Source organism: Octodon degus, unplaced genomic scaffold (genome assembly GCF_000260255.1).
Source record: "Octodon degus isolate 3935 unplaced genomic scaffold, OctDeg1.0 scaffold00019, whole genome shotgun sequence".
Taxonomy (NCBI): domain Eukaryota; kingdom Metazoa; phylum Chordata; class Mammalia; order Rodentia; family Octodontidae; genus Octodon; species Octodon degus.
Window position 1 is genome coordinate 2,809,496 of NW_004524595.1, and position 18,939 is coordinate 2,828,434.

The 18,939-nt window shown below is 48.0% G+C and overlaps 1 protein-coding gene across 1 annotated transcript in view; it reads left to right on the top strand.

Annotated features, from left to right (window-relative positions):
* The window catches only part of Alk (ALK receptor tyrosine kinase), an 854,626-nt gene that overhangs the window by 827,009 nt on the left and 8,678 nt on the right, over window positions 1-18,939 (top strand). The window contains exons 20-26 of the mRNA XM_004627384.1: window positions 1,023-1,209; window positions 2,358-2,448; window positions 2,552-2,616; window positions 4,115-4,244; window positions 10,978-11,075; window positions 14,324-14,416; window positions 17,006-17,107. Coding sequence (XP_004627441.1) covers window positions 1,023-1,209; window positions 2,358-2,448; window positions 2,552-2,616; window positions 4,115-4,244; window positions 10,978-11,075; window positions 14,324-14,416; window positions 17,006-17,107 — 766 coding nt within the window. The remainder of the gene's footprint in view (window positions 1-1,022; window positions 1,210-2,357; window positions 2,449-2,551; window positions 2,617-4,114; window positions 4,245-10,977; window positions 11,076-14,323; window positions 14,417-17,005; window positions 17,108-18,939) is intronic.

Below are 18,939 nucleotides of genomic sequence, written 5' to 3' on the forward strand. Positions count from 1 at the left end.
CACATAGCAGCTGACCAAAGGCAGAGCTTTCCCTGGCCCAGAAGTGCTGGGGCTGGGCTTCCCAGGCAGGATCCATTCTCCACACAGGCTTTTCCTCCTGCAGTAGTAGTCAGCTGTAGAGACCACCCCCATGTATAACAAGGGTGCTGATGACAGTCACTCACATAGTGGCATTCCCTAGAATGCTACAGAGCCACTTAGTGTCAGGGAGTGCATTTCACTATGACAACTTGTGGGGAGTGGGAGTGGGGCCTTGGGCAGCAGGCAGGAGTTGCTGTCCAGAAAAAGAAATCAAGGTCTTAGGATCCCATGCGACCTAGCCAGGATCAGTCAGCTTTTCAGCAAGAGGTGAAATTAATGCCCAGGTCCTTAGATGCCAGCTTAGCAATCTTCTCATTGTGTGGTGCTTCTCCGACTACATGGCTTGGCAACCTCTGACTGTCAGAAGCACAACTGGCCATGACCCAGGGACAGCCCCACTCCACAGCTGGGCACTGCAGAAGTGCTGGGCTGGCCCATTCCTGGGAGGCCAACACCCCTCTGATGGCTGACTGTAGCCCCAGAGCTCCCGGAGACCTCCCCAAAGCATCCTTACACTGAGGGTTCCACCCAACCTCCTCTCCTCTCCTTCATACAGGGTCAGACTTGTAATGCGACCTGGTGGGTCTCAGCCTTCCAGCTCCCTCCCCTTTTCCTCTTGTAGGCATTTCTCCTGACAAAATCCTAGGTCTTGGGTCTGCTCCTAGGAGGATCCAGACCAATTCACCCCTGCCCTTGTAAGATACAATACAATCTTTTCCATTTATGCTACTTAAAGCTTTACATTTGTTTTACATGCTGTTTTACTTAAAGGAGTGCTTTCACGTGGACAATTATTTTGTTAGCATTTGCAAGTGTGGTTAGAGCTCAGAGAAGGGGCTAGAAATCTAGGAAGGCTTCCTGGAAGAGATGGCCTGTGCTGGCCTTCAAGAGCCAGGCTGTCAGCCAGGCCGCTCTGGCAGCTGACCTCCATCTGCCTGCAGTGTACCGCCGGAAGCACCAGGAGCTACAAGCCATGCAGATGGAGCTGCAGAGCCCTGAGTACAAGCTCAGCAAGCTCCGCACCTCTACCATCATGACTGACTACAACCCTAACTACTGCTTTGCTGGCAAGACCTCCTCCATCAGTGACCTAAAAGAGGTGCCGCGGAAAAACATCACCCTCATTCGGTGAGTGGGAGAGGGAGTGGAGGGGTGGCCCAGGGCGCCGTATGTCATTCCAGCACCATGGACTCTTCCTGCCATGAGAAGCCAGAAGACACTCCAGCCTGGGCTCCTCAGGGGATCAAGGTTCAGAGCTCAGGGCCACGTGGGGTGTTGGTTTATTTTAACATCCTATGTATTCAGGAGTTTATGCAATGAGGGGGGAACTCCAAGAGGAGACCAGATCTTTCAAGCACTCACTCCTGGAAGACTCCTGGTCCCTCCCCTACATGTGGGGGTGCTGAGTACACCTCATTTAGCAGGGAGAGCACACAGTACATTCCTCTGTCACTCATAGTGACACCCATAGCAGTGACATGCCACTGTCTCCAAGACGGAAGCATCAACTATTCACTGAAGGAATAAATGTTTGAATATTGTCAAGAACTATGTGAGGACTTCAACTGGCCTATTATCTATTGCCAATAACACAAAACCACTGACTGGATGAGTTATAAGGAAAAGTATTTTGAGTCACAGTTCTGAAGGGTGAGGGGCCACATCTGGTGGGGACGGTGGTGGGTGTCACCTAGCAGGTGTATGAGGGTATCTGTGTGCTCTGGTCTCCACCAGGGTTCAATCACAGGGCCCCATGCTAATAAAGTGATGGCCTTCATCTCTTAGATGGCCTAATGTAACCCTAATCATTTTCCAAAGGCTCCAGCTCTATACAGCATAGTTGAATTAAGCTCCTCCTACTATCTCACCAAGGGATTAATTTTCAACACATAAACTTCAGTAGAGGGGGCCTGGCCCTAGCTCAGGCCTTTAAGTGGCTGCTTCCACAAAGCTGTCAGCCTCAGGTTGCTCGAGTTCGAACCTCACAACTCTCCCCCGAGCCAAAAGTGCCCTGAAGGCATTCGAGGAACAAAAAAAAAAAAAAAAAAAAACACTTCAGTAGACACAATCAAACCATGCCAGAACATTCCTTACCAGATCTCAGATAAAGAAATAGATGCCCAGGGTCATGCAACAAGGCCAGGTTGAGAGTGCTGCTCCCAAGCTGGAGGTCAGCCCTTGCCTTTTGCATGCATCTGCTACCTCTGACCCTTGGCCTCGGGGCTCCAGCTGCCCCTTTGCTGTGGATGTCCTAACTCTGCCTTCTCCTTGTGCAGGGGTCTAGGCCACGGTGCATTTGGGGAGGTGTACGAAGGCCAGGTGTCTGGGATGCCCAATGATCCGAGCCCCCTGCAAGTGGCTGTAAAGGTGAGAGGTGGCTTCCTCTCAAGCCTGGCCTTGGCCCTTGGTCTCTCCGGAGACCATGACCTTCAACTCAAAGCTTCTTCCCACCCTCCCCCTCTGTGCCCAGACGCTGCCGGAAGTGTGCTCAGAACAGGACGAACTAGACTTCCTCATGGAAGCTCTGATCATCAGGTAAAGCCAGAGACCTCCAGCTGCTGCCCCATCTCCTAAAGAACACAGGGATGTTTCTAACAGATTCTAGGGCATTGGGGTCCCCCAGAGAAGGCTCCTGTTCTTCATGGCACATTTTACAAGGTAGAAGCCCCCAGTGGTTGTCTCAGGAGATGCTGGGTGAGGCCTCATAATCAGATTGCTGCCACTGCCTGCAGCTGACAACCTATGGGCTCTTGCTTCTCAAGGGACTCTTTCAGAACCAATGCCCTTTGCCCACCCCAGTTTGTCCATATGAAGGTGTAAAGCAATCCTGCCTCTAGCAGGACAGAGGACCACCCCACCCTGTGTCTACCAGAGCAGGGTCGAGGCTCTGCAGGCCGCACCCTTCAGTGTGTGGCTCTGACCCAGATATTGCTAAGAATCTCGGGCCTTGAGGTCTCCGAGGGTGGCTACTCTCATAGTTCATCCCCTCAGAAAGAGGCAGATGTGTTTCCTCAAGATCCGGTGAGCTCATGGCTACTGGAAGCCATCAAATACCCTGACAGGTGTTGTGGGGGGACTTGGGGTGTCCCTGTAGTGTAGGTGGCAGGGCCATAGCAGTGCGAGAGAGGTGGTTGTGAGCCCCAGATACCCAGGAGGATATGCATCAAGGACAACGTCTTAATTTAAAATTAGCATTTATTTTCAGATTGTGTCCATGATGCATGATTACTGAATAAAACCTGGAAAGTTAAGATTATATGGAAGGAAAAGCCAACTCACTCGATCTGATTATTTGCCAATAATGAGCCATTAGCTTTCAGTGGCTAGCCACCCAGGCTCTCAACTCTCTGCGTGTGGGTGTGTGTGTGCGTGCGTGTGTGTGTAGCTTGTTGTGCAGGCTCTGGGCCAGGAGACAGGAGTGTGTGTCTGTGTGTGTGTTGTGCATGTCCATGTGAAGCAGTCCAGCCCCACTACCCTCTACATCCTCCTAGGATCATGTCAGCATGAAAACCCAGTTCTTGGGGTCTCTTGTCCCAACCCAGTCTCTGCCCATAAGCAATGTAGCGGCAATCTACAAGTGACAGCATGGACCACTGAGCCCATCCCCACTTCCTGGCTCTGTCCCCACCTCCTGGCTCTGTCTCACATGCTGTCACCTGGCAGGTCTCACAAAATCCCCCTTAGAAGTTTCTTAGCTTTTGCCTGAGGACTTCCTCAGAGAATTCAACCAAGAATTCATGCAGCGATATCTAAAAGGTACAACACACACACACACACACACACACCCCTGCCTCCTCGCCCAGGACCTGTACAACATCCTCCCCTCCCACCCTATTCTCCCACACACCAAGCTCCAGGCCAGCCTGACCCGGCTCCCACCTAATCAGTGGGGGAGGCCGCCCCCGGGCTCGGCAGGGGATCCACTGCCCCATATCTACAGAGTGCATCTGCACAGCACGGCTGCGGAGAGCATGACTGTGTATCCCGCTTCCCTCACTCACCCTTAAATTTGGTTGCATCCCTCTGCCTGCAGCAAATTCAACCACCAGAACATCGTGCGCTGCATCGGGGTGAGCCTGCAAGCCCTGCCCCGCTTCATCCTGCTGGAGCTCATGGCAGGCGGAGACCTCAAGTCCTTCCTCCGGGAGACACGCCCTCGCCCAGTGAGTGAGAGGTTGAGGAGCTAGGGTAGGGGACCCAAGTGGCACCCTTGGGCTCAGATGCACGTTTGGGCTGGGACAGGGTGCACAGAGGTGAGCATGGCTGTGGCCCAGGCCCAGAGAGTTTGTGCGGGGCTTATACGATGGATTCTGTGGCCTGACTCCCTGTCTATGGCCTCCTGACTCTAGAATACCAAGCTCAAGACAAACTGGGAGAGGGACTTTCACGCCAGCCGTGCCGCTAACTCAATTGAATAACTTGGGAGTCGTGCTCCATCCACTCACTATAAACCCCCGACGTCGTCTCTCAATAGGGATAGCACCCCACATCCCAACCTTGAAGTTCTACTGTGAAAAGAACGTGATGGAATACTTAGCATGCCCCTGAGATGCTACGGCTAAGAAAAGGGAGTCCTGGGGTGGAACAGCCCCTGTGGGGTCATCCGATGCTGTGTGGCCTAGGAAGCTCCGCCCCCATACCGTCAGCACCCACCAAGTGAATCCCAAGTGTTGGACTAGAACATCTCAGAGTTTCTTGAAATTATAAAACAGCACTCACAGCTGCTTAGAGTCCAACTCCTACCCCTGCTAGGCCTTCAGGAGGCCCCATTCACTACCAGCAGGAGCCAGAGAGACCCCTTAGGAGTCACCACAGGAAGCAGAGTGCATTCAGAGCAGTGCCCTCCCCCACCCCTCCCAGGGATGTAGAGACGTCCTTTCTGCCACAGAAGACCTAGACTGGCCACACTGCAGGGACTGGAAGTGGAGGGAAAACGCTGGCAGGTCATGGCTGCACCAGTCTCCAATCCCAGTCAGGTTCAATTTCAAATACCTCTGCCTTAGGAGCTCTTTTTGCAAGTTTGGGGATGACCTGTCTGAACCCCTAAGAAGAGTCTAGGGTAGCTATGAGGTGCAGGGAGCACCCCTGGCAGGAGGCTGGGAGCAGTGATCACTGTCTCACCCTGATCACGCTGTCACCCTCACGACTTCTACATCGTTCAGCATTCCTCTATGCCGTGGACACAGCAGGCTCACCTGCGTTTTACAGATGAGGAAACTGTGGCCCAAAGAGATTATTGACTTGGCAAAGCCACACAGGAAGTGGAAAAGCTGGGACTAGAACCCAGTGCTGGGACTTCTGATTCAGTGCTTTTTCTAGCCTTCCCTGCTACCCATCCAAATGGTCCTTTTGGGAGCTGAGAGTGACTCCTGCCAGCTGTCAGGCATCTCTGCCAAGGCCTGGGCATCAGCTTCTCTAGCTCACCCCCAACCCCAGGCAGCTGGGTCCCTCATGCCCTGAGACTCTTAGCAGTGCTGCTGAGAGAGGTCCCACGGGGGACATGTGGCATCGTGCTGTGAGAAGAGACACAGGTCTGAGGAAAGACAGTATTGTGCATGCAGAGGAGAGAAACCATCCTGCAAGGGGAGTTTGGGGGCCCATCTCTTGGCAAATATGTAACTCTCAGGACAGTAGGATAAGCAGCACCTTTTCAAAAACACAGGTCCCTTTTAATTTAAAAAAAAAAAAAAGCAGAACCTGTAGTTGTTCAGCATGTGTTTATTGAGGGCTTACTGTATGCCCACTACAGCAATAGGTGTCTTTTAGTATTTGTTGATTCAGCCCATAATAGTGAAAGCACTAATAAGTCAGTAACCTCATAATTAAAGATATAGGTCATTAACCACACTTGTGCCTATATGTATTCCACACACGGCGATTCTCACCTGTAGGTAATGGACACTCAGTGCGCAGATAGCGCCTTGGGTCCTACAGGGTCATCATCTGCAGGGGAGAAGCTTCACCATGCACTGTGTTTGTTATGTTCCTGGCTGTTCCCATACCAGTGCTGGCTCCAAATCCATGAAGGGACATCTCTTCCTAAAGAAAATTCAGTGCGAATAAAGAAGTAGCAATCGATAGGGCCCAGAAGCATGAACTTCTCGTCATTTTTCCAAACAGATTTTGATTGCTTTTTAGATTTTGTGTTCCCTATCTGCATTCTTTGCTTCTTTCTTTCATCTTCCCTGTTCATCTTCACATGCATTGATTTTTAAAATACATCCTTGCTCTGGTTTTCAGTAGGTGGAAGGGTTTCTCCCCCACATCCTGTGCTTCTTTATCTCTATGAGGTGAAGAAGGAGAGAGCTGAATCTGTAGTTCAGTGGGAGAGTGCTGGTCGGTGTGCTGTGAAGCCATGAGTTCAGGCCACAGCCTCTTCCACCTCTGACACAAAAGGAGGATAAGTTGAGAAAGTTTTGGGATTTGGGGGGGTTGTTTTTGTTTTTTGTTTTTTGTTTTTTTTCTTTGGCTGGCTCAGGCTGCCTTAAGGGCAGGTCTGGTAAGGCAGGTGGAGGTGGGGATCAAACCACGGTATCCTGCCCCTGAATGCATTTGTATGAGCAGGTGCTTAAACAACTGAGCTAAGAGGCAGGCCCCAAATGGAGGAAAAGTATATCTATATCACTGTGCATTTTATTACCATAGCACATATTATCTTTTGGGAGCAGCCTCACAGAAGCCAGGACACCAAACAAATCACACCTGTAAGGAAGATGACCTGTGCAAAGAGTGCTGCAAAGTCATGCACACGCAGGAATCCTGGGCCAAACAACTTTCAGAGCTGCTTGCTCCTCTTGATTCTCAGTCCCCATTAGTGTAAAGACTGGCTATTCCTGTCCAGAGAACCCACTTGGCCCTGGACTGCCAAACCCCTTTCATCTTCAGGTCTACCCCACCAGGGAAGCCTGGGCGAGATCTCCCCCAAGCCCCCATAGGGTATGTCCATAGCACACGATACTGTGACAAACATCTCGGTCTCAAAGGAATTGCCACTCCAGGGACCCGTGGGGGATAAAACCCAGATTCCAGTGCCATCTTGGCCACTGATCTGGTCCAGTGAGCAACTACCAGCTACAGGCTACCTCTGCCTGTGCTGCTTGGAGAGGTGTTGGCTTTGCCATCGCGTCATTTCACTGCACTCCCTGCACACCATGGCCACCCCCACATGAAGCACTCACCATGCACACCACACACACATCACGTACACAAAACACCTCAGACATCCCACACCACAAGCTGCTGGTTGCCTGTTTCTGCTGGTGGAGCAGGTGATTTGCAGGGAGCCCTGGCAGGATGCCACCCCTGTGGCACTCAGTTCCTGGGCCTTTGAGACCTCAGCAGTCCTGAAATCCTAGGTGCAGGAGGCTGAGATTCAGAAGAGGCTCTTCCTCGAGGCTCTGCTGCAGGCAGGACAGTCCTTTGGCTGGAACAGAAAGCATTTTCCTGAGGAGAGAAAGGTTATCTAATATTACAGCAAGATGAACGACTGCCTTCCCAGGAAGGGCTTTTCCCCCGGAGCTCAGGTGGTCTCTCCCACAGTGCCCAGCACTGCAGAGCCTCTGGAGAAGCCGCACACAGGCAGGACCCCAAGCTTCTCACCTGTCGCAGCCCTAGGAAAACTGTAGGTCCCCTGATGGCCTGTGGCTCTGCGGGGTCCTCCCAACAAGCTGGTGAGGCTGTTGTATCAGAGACTTTCACCTGGAGAAGCCTGATTCAGAGCGAAGCTGAGCAATAGGGGATGAAGGAGCTGGGTAAAGCCCAGGGCAGCTCCAGTGACCATGGGAATAGGTCATTCTCTGAGCTGCACTTGTGAATGGTGTTGCATTCTCTCATCACCTGTGTTCCATCCATTCTTTGGCCTTCTCCTAAGAAGCAGCGCAATTTTAACCACTTGAAGCCTGCCTCCTCCAACCAGATTCCTTCAGCCCAGCCACAGCAGTCAGGACTCCACTCTATTAGCTGTGTGCCGGGAAAGGAGTCACTTAGTGTCTCTGCAGCCTTCTCACCTTCAATACAGAAATACCTTCTCTTCCCTATCTACTACAGCCCACTGGATCAAAGGAGACTTTACACAGGGACTTGAACGAGGGAATTTAAGGCAGCAGTAGGAGATTCTTCTCCCTAAGTTGTCTCCTCAGGGCTAAAGCACACCCCTGAGTTGCAGGATTCCCTTCGGTCTCCCCTAGACCCAAACCACTGCTATAAGAGCTCCTGGAGAGACCTGGGTGTGGGGTCAAGAAAACCCAGCAGGCTAAGTCTGCAGCCAGCCCCTCAGCTTGTTGCTATGTGAAGTCTGAGGAGATCACTGCAAAGGGAAGACAGGGAAACTCAACATGCCTCAGGACAGGGGACCTTGACGAACCTAGTGACATAGGTTTGGGGATTCTTGTCACAGAGAAAGCATTTCAGGATGCATCAGTGAGTGCATAGGCATATGCACTAGATGGAGTTAGAATGAAAGAGGAAATAGGGTAGCGACTTCAGCTTGAGAAGGGGACATAGCTCCAGGGGAGAAGATCTCACTGGCCCATTTGCAAAAGAATGAGGTCAGCCTGTTTGATTGCTTGTTTGTTTGTTTGTTTGATACAGGTTTTGCTATATAGTTTAGACTGGCTTTGAATTCACTATGTATCCCAGGCTGACCTCTAACTCATAGATCCTCCTGCCTCAGGCCCCCTAGTACTGAGATTACAGGCATGCACCACCGTGTGACACCAGCTTTTATGGATTTGCTGAAGTGGCCTAAAGCCTAGCTGATCATTTTTTCCCTTCTGCTTTTGCAAGATGTCTCTGGGGAGAAATCTTTATTACTTGAGGGGACGATCTAATCTCCACGAGATGCTGTTTATGCTTGGAGCCATCTCAGTTTTGTGGAGGCTCTGCTGGAATCCAAGGTGACCTCGGGTTTAGGGCAATGAGCAGAGACTAGCTGGCATTCACTGGCAGTCGAATGGCCCTGTAAATCTCACATGGTGGTGTCTTCAGTCTTGATGGGGGATGAGATAGGTTTCATCAACTTAGGGCTAACAGCCCTTGCTTTGCCACTTTTAGACACTCCTTTAAGGATGCACATGCCTGCATGCAGCAAAGATCTGACCCAGAGGTCTAAGATAACAAGGGAAACAGATACAAAACCAAGGTCCAGCTTCGTGGCTTTTGCTTACCTATTAGGTATCCACAGGCCCAAGAGAAGAGTGACTGTTTTTCAGCAAAAGCAGCTTCTAGGTCATGACTATCTCTGAATAAAATACAAATCCCCCTTTAACGAATATCTTAATGGCCCAGAAGTGAGTTGGTCTTATCCCTGTGATATGCTGTAACTGTGTCATTTATACTACTGCTTTCTGGCTGAGTGATTCCCTATGGACACTTCAGAATTAAAGAACCAGGTTTTTGCTCTGTCTTTGGGGGTACCGTGCAGGGGTGAAAGTGCTCTGGGCCTTAGGAGGAGGAGCAAATCAGCAGTCCTACAAGCAGGAATTTCCTGTTGGAAGTTTGCCCAAGGGTTACCAGCTATCTCTAGGGTTTAAACGGTTCAGCACAGAAATAAAGGAACATATTAATCACTTTCATGTGATACAACCAAACACCAGATACATTAACTTATTTTTTAAAATGATTTCTCTTGGCTCACAGCTTTGGCTGTTCCAGTCCAAGACTAGGTGGCCCCCTTGCTCTGGGCCAGTGGCAAGGGTGGCACACCACAGCCAAAGTGCATGGCAGACCCAGCCATGCACCTCATGAGCGAGGGAACACAGGGAAACTGGAGGCTGAGGCCCCAAATCTCCCTCCAGAGCATGCGGCCCATGATCCAAGGACCTTCCGTCAGGCCCCACCTCTCGGAGGTGTCCACCACCTCCCAATACCACTACCTGGGGATCATTTGTGTAACACACGGGCCCCTGGGGTGACATTCATTCCGACCACTGCTGAGGATTTGATGTGACTGCCCACTGCCCCCTTTCTGCCTAGATATTCAAAGTGTACCACTTTAGGTAAATTGTAGTCCAGAGGTGTGATCAACTAACTAGCCCCCCCCAGTTCCCATGCTCACTAGATAACCCAGAATGTGCCCACCTTCATGTGGGATGCCACGGAAGAGAAAGATGAGTCCCTGCATCAGGGGCTTCAAAGTTCACTTGGGGATGTGGTAAAATCAACACAGAACGAAAAACAACAGAGTGAATATGAAACAGCCCTGCACTGTGATTAATTAAAAGAGAGACTAAGAATGGATGTCACCTTCAGAAAGACTTCATGGTACTCAACAAAGCTGCCTAAGAGGCCAAGACAGGATATGTCTCACAGGTGGGGCCACATTTCCTTCCGTGTTAAAGACTTTGTACAAAACAACTAGAGATGGCTCTTAATTGCCCATTATTATCCAAAAGCTTTTCTTTTTTTAATCCACTTTAGATCTGAATAGTTTTGATGGAAATTAAATTTTTAAAATAATTTAAGGCATTTAAAACTGCATTACTTCCCCTTGGTTTATTTACAGGTGTGTTTATACATAGGGGAGGGCATTAAACTGTTTATGGAGGCTACAAAGAAAAATGTGCAGAACACAAAACAAGGGATATCCACTTCCTGTTTTATTCCTGGGCTTGGGCATCCCCAACCCTGGCTGGTGTTAGAATTCCTTGGGAAGCTTTCAGACATGAAAACTGTGCCTATCAGAGAGAATCTCTGGGTCTGGGTTGGTTGGGCCTGAGTGCTTGTGCTCTCAATACCTCAGGAGATTCCTAGTGTGTGGCCACCGCCAGCAGAGCCCACCACCACTTCCCGGCAGAGCCATGGCTCTGTTGGGCCTCCTTGAAGCAGAAAGCAGAGTTTCCCAGCCTCCCTGCACCCACCCCCAAAGCTCCGTCATGGATCTCTTCTGTCTCCCTGCAGAGCCAGCCCTCCTCCCTGGCCATGCTGGACCTTCTGCATGTGGCTCGGGACATTGCCTGTGGCTGTCAGTATCTGGAGGAGAACCACTTCATCCACCGGTGAGTCAAAGTGGCACACGCGCTCGTCCCTCTGTCTTGCACACCCTTCCCTGCATGTCCCACAGACCAGGGCGACCCTTCAGAGCAGAACACTGGCCTCTCTCCCCAGAGCTGCCTGGATAATCCAGCTTTGTTGGCGTTGCAAGGGAACTAAGTCTCCCAGCTTCCACTGCCCCAAAAGTAAAGAGGGTGTGGTGAAATCTCCATGCCCAGGCAGGAGCCCCCTGGCCTGGGAGCAGCACTGCCTGACCACTCAAGTCTTGTGTCACCTTCAGATTCCCCTGTCTCAAAAACTGCGCTTATGGGTGGAAAGTCAAAGGCATTCATATGCTCACAGCTTGGACAATGGGGAACTCAGAGGCCACGATCATGTTTTCCTGATCTCCTTCTCCTTGTCCTATGATGGGGCGCAATAAACGTTTGCTGGAGAAATTTTTTTTTCTGACATTCTCTGAAATAAAGCATAATAATTATTTTCTTTATTTCTGTGTGTCATTTCTCCTGCCATACACAATGCTTGAAATGCTGTTTAGATCGGGGGAGCATCACATCCACAGTTAATGCTGCAAACATCATAGACCTCATTGTTCTTTCCTTGTGGACAGCTTGATCTGAGAACTGAAAAGTGAAGTAGAGCATCAGGCTCTTTGCAAAGCTCACCTGATGATTTGCTCCTAACTTAATAAAAGCCTGGTGCATTCACAATTATTAACCCATGTCTTCAAAGCGTGTAAGGCATGTTCAGAATAATCAGAATGTGTAATTACAAAGTAGAAAACAAGAGAGTTGTAGCATGAGCCTAGAAGTAAAAATGTGTGTACACGTCATGAACTCTGCCCTTTCCACCTGATAACATGAGGAAGCTGCAGGCTCAGAAGTCCTCCTGCCTCCCTTCCAAGTATCACTCCTAATGCCAAGCGGTGGCCTCCCACAGCCTCGCTTATCATTTGGGTCTTCAGCTCCTCCCCTAGATTGTACCCCTTTCAACTTCTGGGTCTTTTGGTTTCATTAGACAACATCAAAGCAAAAGAAGAGCTGGGACCAACCCTCATGTCCTCATCCAAAGCCACAGGGTCTGCTATGAAGCGCACTTGGTCCTATTCCTGCCCATTTCATTAGACCCAGAACTTCCCACAAATCTCAGCTGAGCTCTAGTGCTGCTCAGTCATGACCAGGCTGTGCTTTCTTTGAAAGTTATCCTTGCTTAGAGCCACTTTTTCCATTTTTTCTCCATGGCCTTCTGAGAGCAACACGTGCATCACTTTGGGGACTTCAAATGTCTCTTTCACATTTCACTGAGACGACTTCTGCTTTGTCATGTCCACCTACATTCTGCACTGCAGCATTCAGAGTCTCTGCCAGAAGGACCATATCCACATAATCTACTTTTCTAGAGGCGTCACACATTGTGGCCATAGCCCACGCTCTGTTAGAGGAGATGAGATCCCTGGGTCACATTCTGTCCAGACTCTTACATCTTCCAGCTCCCTAACGAGTCCCTGAAAGGTGAAATTAGATCCCAAACTAATAGTTTGCTCTTGAATCTTTTTTTAAGAGATTAAATTGTCAAAGATCAAATTAAGAATGAATTGTTTTAAGCAAAACAAAACTTCCAGCAAAAGTCATTCATTTCCATCACAACCTGCCCTCTGGCTTCATTTGGTAATTTTTAATAAGAAAGCATCTCTCATATCTTTCCAACTAGCTAAGAGGAGAATGGTACATTTGCATAACAGAACTACCTGTACTCCTCTCTCCCCCCTCTATCTGCCCTAAGGACCCATGTACTTCTGGATGCACACAGTTTCTAATTTCAAAGTGGAACTCCCTCACCGGAGATGCATGCTCCTATTTTTTTTTTCCATTAAATCTGTTTCCTTTGCACATGATTTACTGCAACTTTAAGAGTTATGTGCTAGCCTACCAATCCTGGGTGTGTTCTGTGATGTTGCATTTACTTTCTTGTCATTACGTTCAAGATCACTTTTTAGCAACTATTTCATATGCGTCAGCATAAAGACTTTTGGAGCCATAAATACTGTTCCTGGTCTGTCTGTATTTCTCTTGAGAATTAGCAGCTATATTTCCAGCTATTTTTTTCTTCTTTTTGATGCTAGCTATATTATCCCTTTATGGCTTTTTAGGGCATTTTATGCACCACTGACCTTCAAAATTCTGCTTAAACCTTATGGATCAGGTCAGTGACATCAGCAACACCTATCGCCCCTGCCAGTCCGCTAATCTGGCATCTTAAACCATGATCCGCAGTCCAAGTGCTATTTTTATAAATATTATCTTAACAGCCAGTTGTTCGTTGTCCAAGTTTTTTCTCAACCAAGAATCAGAACCTTCATGAAACCAGTTGAGATATGAAAACACCATCTGTCCCTCATAAGGTACTTCTTGTTTTTTTTGCACAGGACTTGAAAAGTATTAGAGACCCACTCCACACTTTTGGCTGTGACCTTCATTCCCACATACACGTCAGTGTACGCAGTCCAAGAGTCAGAGTGGACAGATCTTGGAAGGCTTCCCAATCAGGCCTCAGGGGCATGGCATAGGAAAAGGGGCCATCTGGAGGCTGACTCCAAAGAAGCCAGCTTCATAACCTCAAAGAAGTAATTCCTCAGCCATGTAGCTTGGCAAAGACTTGAGATGCAATCACGGGTGTGAGAACCATAATGATTCTGACTAGAAATATTTGTGAATATCTTAACCTTCTCCAATTTGATATCCTGGAAGTCACACAGCTTCAGAACACTTCTTCAGATGACTGGCAAAAATAATCCTGTAGTCTGGACATGACAATGGCTTACTGCCAAGCACAATTTTTATGCTACTATGTTATTTGCTTTTAGACTACATTTTTAATAAATAAGGATTAGAGTATCCTATATCTTATACGGTTGCCATGAGAATTAGACATGAAGTATCTAAAATGATATTTAACACATAGTAAAAGTTAATAAGTTCTATCTCCTGTTATAGTTATTTTGATTATTATTGTCCTGTTAAACATTTTCAATAATTTTCCCTAATTCTTTTCTATTTGCCTATTAGTTCCGAAACTTGGAATTGGCTTATCTATTTCTTCCACATAGTTTAATATAACAAAGGAAACATAAGGCAGAGGAAAGAGCCATCTAAACTACATATTGGAGGTGAAAACCCAAGTGATGCACATTATACATTTATCTTCCCATGACAGAGTTCAGAGATGGATTTTTTTCATTTCTTTTTCTCCCCAGGGACATTGCTGCCAGGAACTGCCTCTTGACCTGTCCCGGCAGTGGAAGAATAGCAAAGATTGGAGACTTTGGCATGGCCCGAGACATCTACAGGTGAGTAGACTGCCATCCCCTCTGAGAGCCTTCCCCACCCCTACCTATCCTCTCAAAGGAGTGGCTGCAGCTACCTGTACCTTACATCACCTCCTGGTACGCTGTCAACTTGCCTTGTAAAATTTCAGTAATTTCCTTTCAGGATATGGGAAACCTTAATTAATGCCCATGCCTGAGGGTTTAATTCTGGCTCCCACTGCCTGCAGTAATTGACATGAAGTGCTTAATTGGGCTGTCTCTCTGGTTCCCACTCGCTAATCTTGCCATGTTCTGAGACACGGAATAATTTGGAATCTTGATATAAAAAAAGTTCCAAGTGAACTTTATGATTTAACCCCTCTCCCCAGTACTAAAGAATTCTAAGAGGATGTTGTAGAGTTCATGACACACAGGCAACCTGTGTTGGCAAGATATTGGACCAGCTCAATGGTCAAACCTACCCACCTTCAGGGACACTGAAGTAGATTCAAAGCCCACAGGGATGGACTAGCTTGCTTTATTGTTTTTTCTCTGTCATATTCACAAGGCAACACAAAAAATAATAATAAATTAATCTTTGATTTTAGAAATACTACTTCTACAGTACTTCTTTCCAACTTCATAGCTTTCTAATTAGATACAACTATGACTCATTACAAGAGCTGAATATGCGGTTCCTTGGCATGGGCACTGATCCATCCCTTCCGTAACTCACAGGGTTAGTAGGGAGATGACTACATAGAACTTTAACTGTTAGAGAACCAGGGAGATGATCTGGAGGGCTCTGACAGAACTGGAAACAAGCTCCAGAAGGGTGGCAATGCGCTACCATCCTGGGATGTTGGGATAGCAGGATGTGGAGCACAGAATCAGGACAGAGCTCTGTGAAGCCACCTACTGCTGTCGCTGTGTGACTTTCCAGAGCTCCACTCTACTTGGTTTGTTCTGTTCTTTGTTTTGCTTGAGATATGGTCTCACTATGTAGTTCAGGCTGGCCTTGAGCTCACTAAGTAACCCAGGCCAGCCTGGAGCTTGAGGTCCTCCTGCCTCAGTCTCCCAAATTTTGGGATTACAGGCATGTGTCACCATGCCCACATTACCACTCTACTTTCTAGGCCCAGAGTCTCAGAGCTCCTCCCCTGTACTTTCTAAGAATACCTTGATTGCCTCCATTTTAATATCCACACTACCCAGCTCTTCCTTTCTTACTGGGCCTCTCCCCTGACAGCTCTGTATCAGCTTTCTGTCTGTGACAAACACCTGAGATAAATGAATCGATAATGAGGAAAGGCTTACTTTTGGTTCACAGTTTCAGAGGCTTTAGTCCTGGTCCCTTAGCTCTGTTGCTTTGGGCTTGAGGTCTGTTTACCTCATGGCAGCTGGAAGACAGATGGAAGGAGGAAGAAGGGGGCCGGATCCCAGTGACGTCACTTCCTTCCACTAGGCCGCACCTCCTAAAAGTTCCACACCTCCCAGTAGCCCCACAGGCAGCCGACCAAGCCATCAGCATGTGGATCTTGGGGTACATTTACAATCCACACCTTTATAGCCCCCTATCTCTAGGCTTAAGTCACCTAGCCTACCTACAGCCCCACCACCCCTCACATGCCCATCCCTTTGTGGGGAAGATGGTCTCCCAAGAGAGCTCCTGAGCGCCCCTCTGAGATGCTTTCGCTGTGCCTTCCCCACTCCTCACATGGAACAGATCAGTCCTTCACCTGTGTCACTAAACATTGCCCCGTCCCCGTTATTACATGTGTTGCTCTGTGCTGCAGCTGCAGATGTATGTCTCTTCCATTAAACTGTAGCCTCAGGAGTGAGAGGCTATGACTTATTTATATGAGCTCAGCACATGACAGAGTTACTTGATACATACTAAATCCTCAGTACATATTTATTGAAGTAATTAATGTAGGCAGCTGGCGGAAAGCTGCCTCCCATAACATACCCAGACGGCAGAACACCAGGCTATATGTGGCACTGGCTTAAAGGTAGATAAGTCAATTTATTCATTTTCATCAGAGTTTTATTAATGACATTACTAGTGAAAACACAATCAATCAACTCATCCACCTTGTAAGCTGACTGCACACCTCGTCCTATGTTTTCCTATCTGGATGTGTTTTGGGAGGCAGTCTCCTGCCAGCTGTCAAGGTTATTTGTTGAGAGCCCCTACTGAACTAAACGCTGTCAGATGAGCACCATGGAAGACCCAGAGGGAGTGAGACACAGCCCAGTCCTCAGCCCTCCCATTTTGGGGCTTGCATTACTGCAGGTCATCAGGAACACGCCGTACTTATAAGGTGGGAGTGATGTTATTCATTGTGAGTTATAATAAACCAAACCCAGTAGGGAAATCTAAACATCTGCTAGCGGAGATCTTAGTCATTGCATAGATCTTTCCCTTCCCGCCTCTAGCGGGCCATTAAATGACACCAAAGTTCTTAACTAAATGATCTGTGTTCCCTGCTCTCTTCCTGAGTCACCAAGGACCCTTCATTTATTTCAGTTCTTTAATGGGTAGACTGTGTTGTTACCACTTTCTCAAGTTTCCTGGCAGAGCTTCTGCTTTGTGCCATCTTCAAGCTTGCTTTCTCCTTCTTTCCCCAGAGCCAGCTACTACAGAAAGGGAGGGTGTGCCATGCTGCCCGTCAAATGGATGCCTCCCGAGGCCTTCATGGAAGGAATATTTACTTCTAAAACAGACACATGGTGAGTGTTCTGCTGCCCTTCTCCAGATATCACGGTGGCCTGAGATGATGCCCTTGGGCCAGCGATCCACCCCTCCTCAGGGGAGTCAGTGCCAAGGGGGAAAGAGGAGGAGAGGTGGCTGTGCCCCACAACCGTTAGTTCTCAAGGGTTGGCAAACATCAAAAGCAGCAGAGAGGCAGTGTTCCAAGAGAGTTCAAGCCAGAAGGGCTGAGGTCTGGCTGAGAACCTGCATCTCTAATCAATTCTCAAGTGCCTCAGAGACAGACTCCGCTTCAGCTTGAGAGTCACAGAGACAGAGATGGGAGTGATAGGGCCACAAGCCAAGGGCTTCCAGCTGCCACTGGACACCAGGGGAAGCGAGAAACAGATTCTCCCTTCAGGCCTCAGGAGGGAGCACAGCCCTGCTGATGCTTTGTTGCTATTCCAGAGAGACTGTTTTCTGATATCTGGCCTTCACAGCCATGGGAGGATGGGCGTGTGTTGTTTAGACCATCAAGTGTGTGCTAATTATTTTTTAGTACCGGAGATTCTTTCAAATCCTCACACATGCCAGGCAAGCGCTCTACCGCTGAGCTATATTGCTAGCTCTTCTGTGAATTGCATTGTGTAAAAGGTCTCACTACATTTCCCAGGCTCCCCTCAAACTTGCAACTCTCCTGCCTCCAGTTAACTGGGAGCACAGGCGTGTTGTGCCCAGGTTGCGTGGTAACTTCTTAGAGCAGTTGCAGGAAAGGAACACACCCAGTGAAGCCAGCCAGCCAGTTGCCCCAGGCCCACTAGCCTCACTTCTGTAGAGTGGCCATCAGCTCTCTCATGGCCCAGCTTTGAAATAGAAACAGCCAAACATTTGGGAAGAGATTGAGTCTGAAAAAAAAGTAAAAAACAAGCATTAAGAGAAAGAACTTGGAGGAGGAAACTGCTGCATGCTAATGGAAACTTCTTAAAAGCTGTAATGTCCACAGAAAGAGAAGAGAAATTATTACAAACATCAGCACAACACAAAAGATTACTTAGAGCAGTAATTTGAGGAGAAAAGAGCTCTTAGAAATGCAAATAGGATGCTAGAACCCTCCAAGGAGCTGGAGCCTGGATCCTCCGGTGCATGTGGGTGAGGTTGCTATGTGTTTGCAAAGAGTCCAAGCAGGAGAAGCAGGGGGAGAGATTTTTAAACTGGACAAATACAAGCTCCCTGGGTCAGTGTTAAGACCTCAAGCTGACTTGAGGAAAGCGGCACTTCACCACTTGGGTCTTACCCCCCAGACTCCAGAGAGAAACACACAAATCCCAGTGGAGAGTATTCCATCAGGTAATCTCTGGATGGCATTCAGGAACAGAAAAGGGAAATTCAGTAAAAAACGAAGGAAATCCTTCCTAAGTTTTAGTGAAATATCTCGATATTGGTTCATTAATTGTAACAAATGTACCATATTAATGTGAGGTTAAAAATAGCAGGAAATAGGTGTGGAGTGTGTGGGGATTCTGTAGTCACAATTTCTTCTTGGCTTCAACTGTTCTTTAAAAAAAAAAAAAAAAAGCTCATTTTTCAAAAATATGAGGACAGAAGTGTAAAAATAATACAAGGGTTAGAATGTAAAGTTAAATAAATCTTCTGGAAAATAAAACAATTCAAAAGAGATAGGATACTTTGGAAAGAAAAGAAGATTAAAGTGATTAATCAATAGATCAACTAAGCTGACAAAATAGGAGTCCCAGAAAGAAGGAGCAGAGGAAATAATGAACATAAAAATATCAAAGGATTAGCTGACGATTTCCAAAAATAGATCACAACTCTCCAGAATGAAATCACCCATCAAGTTCCAAGCCCCACAGAT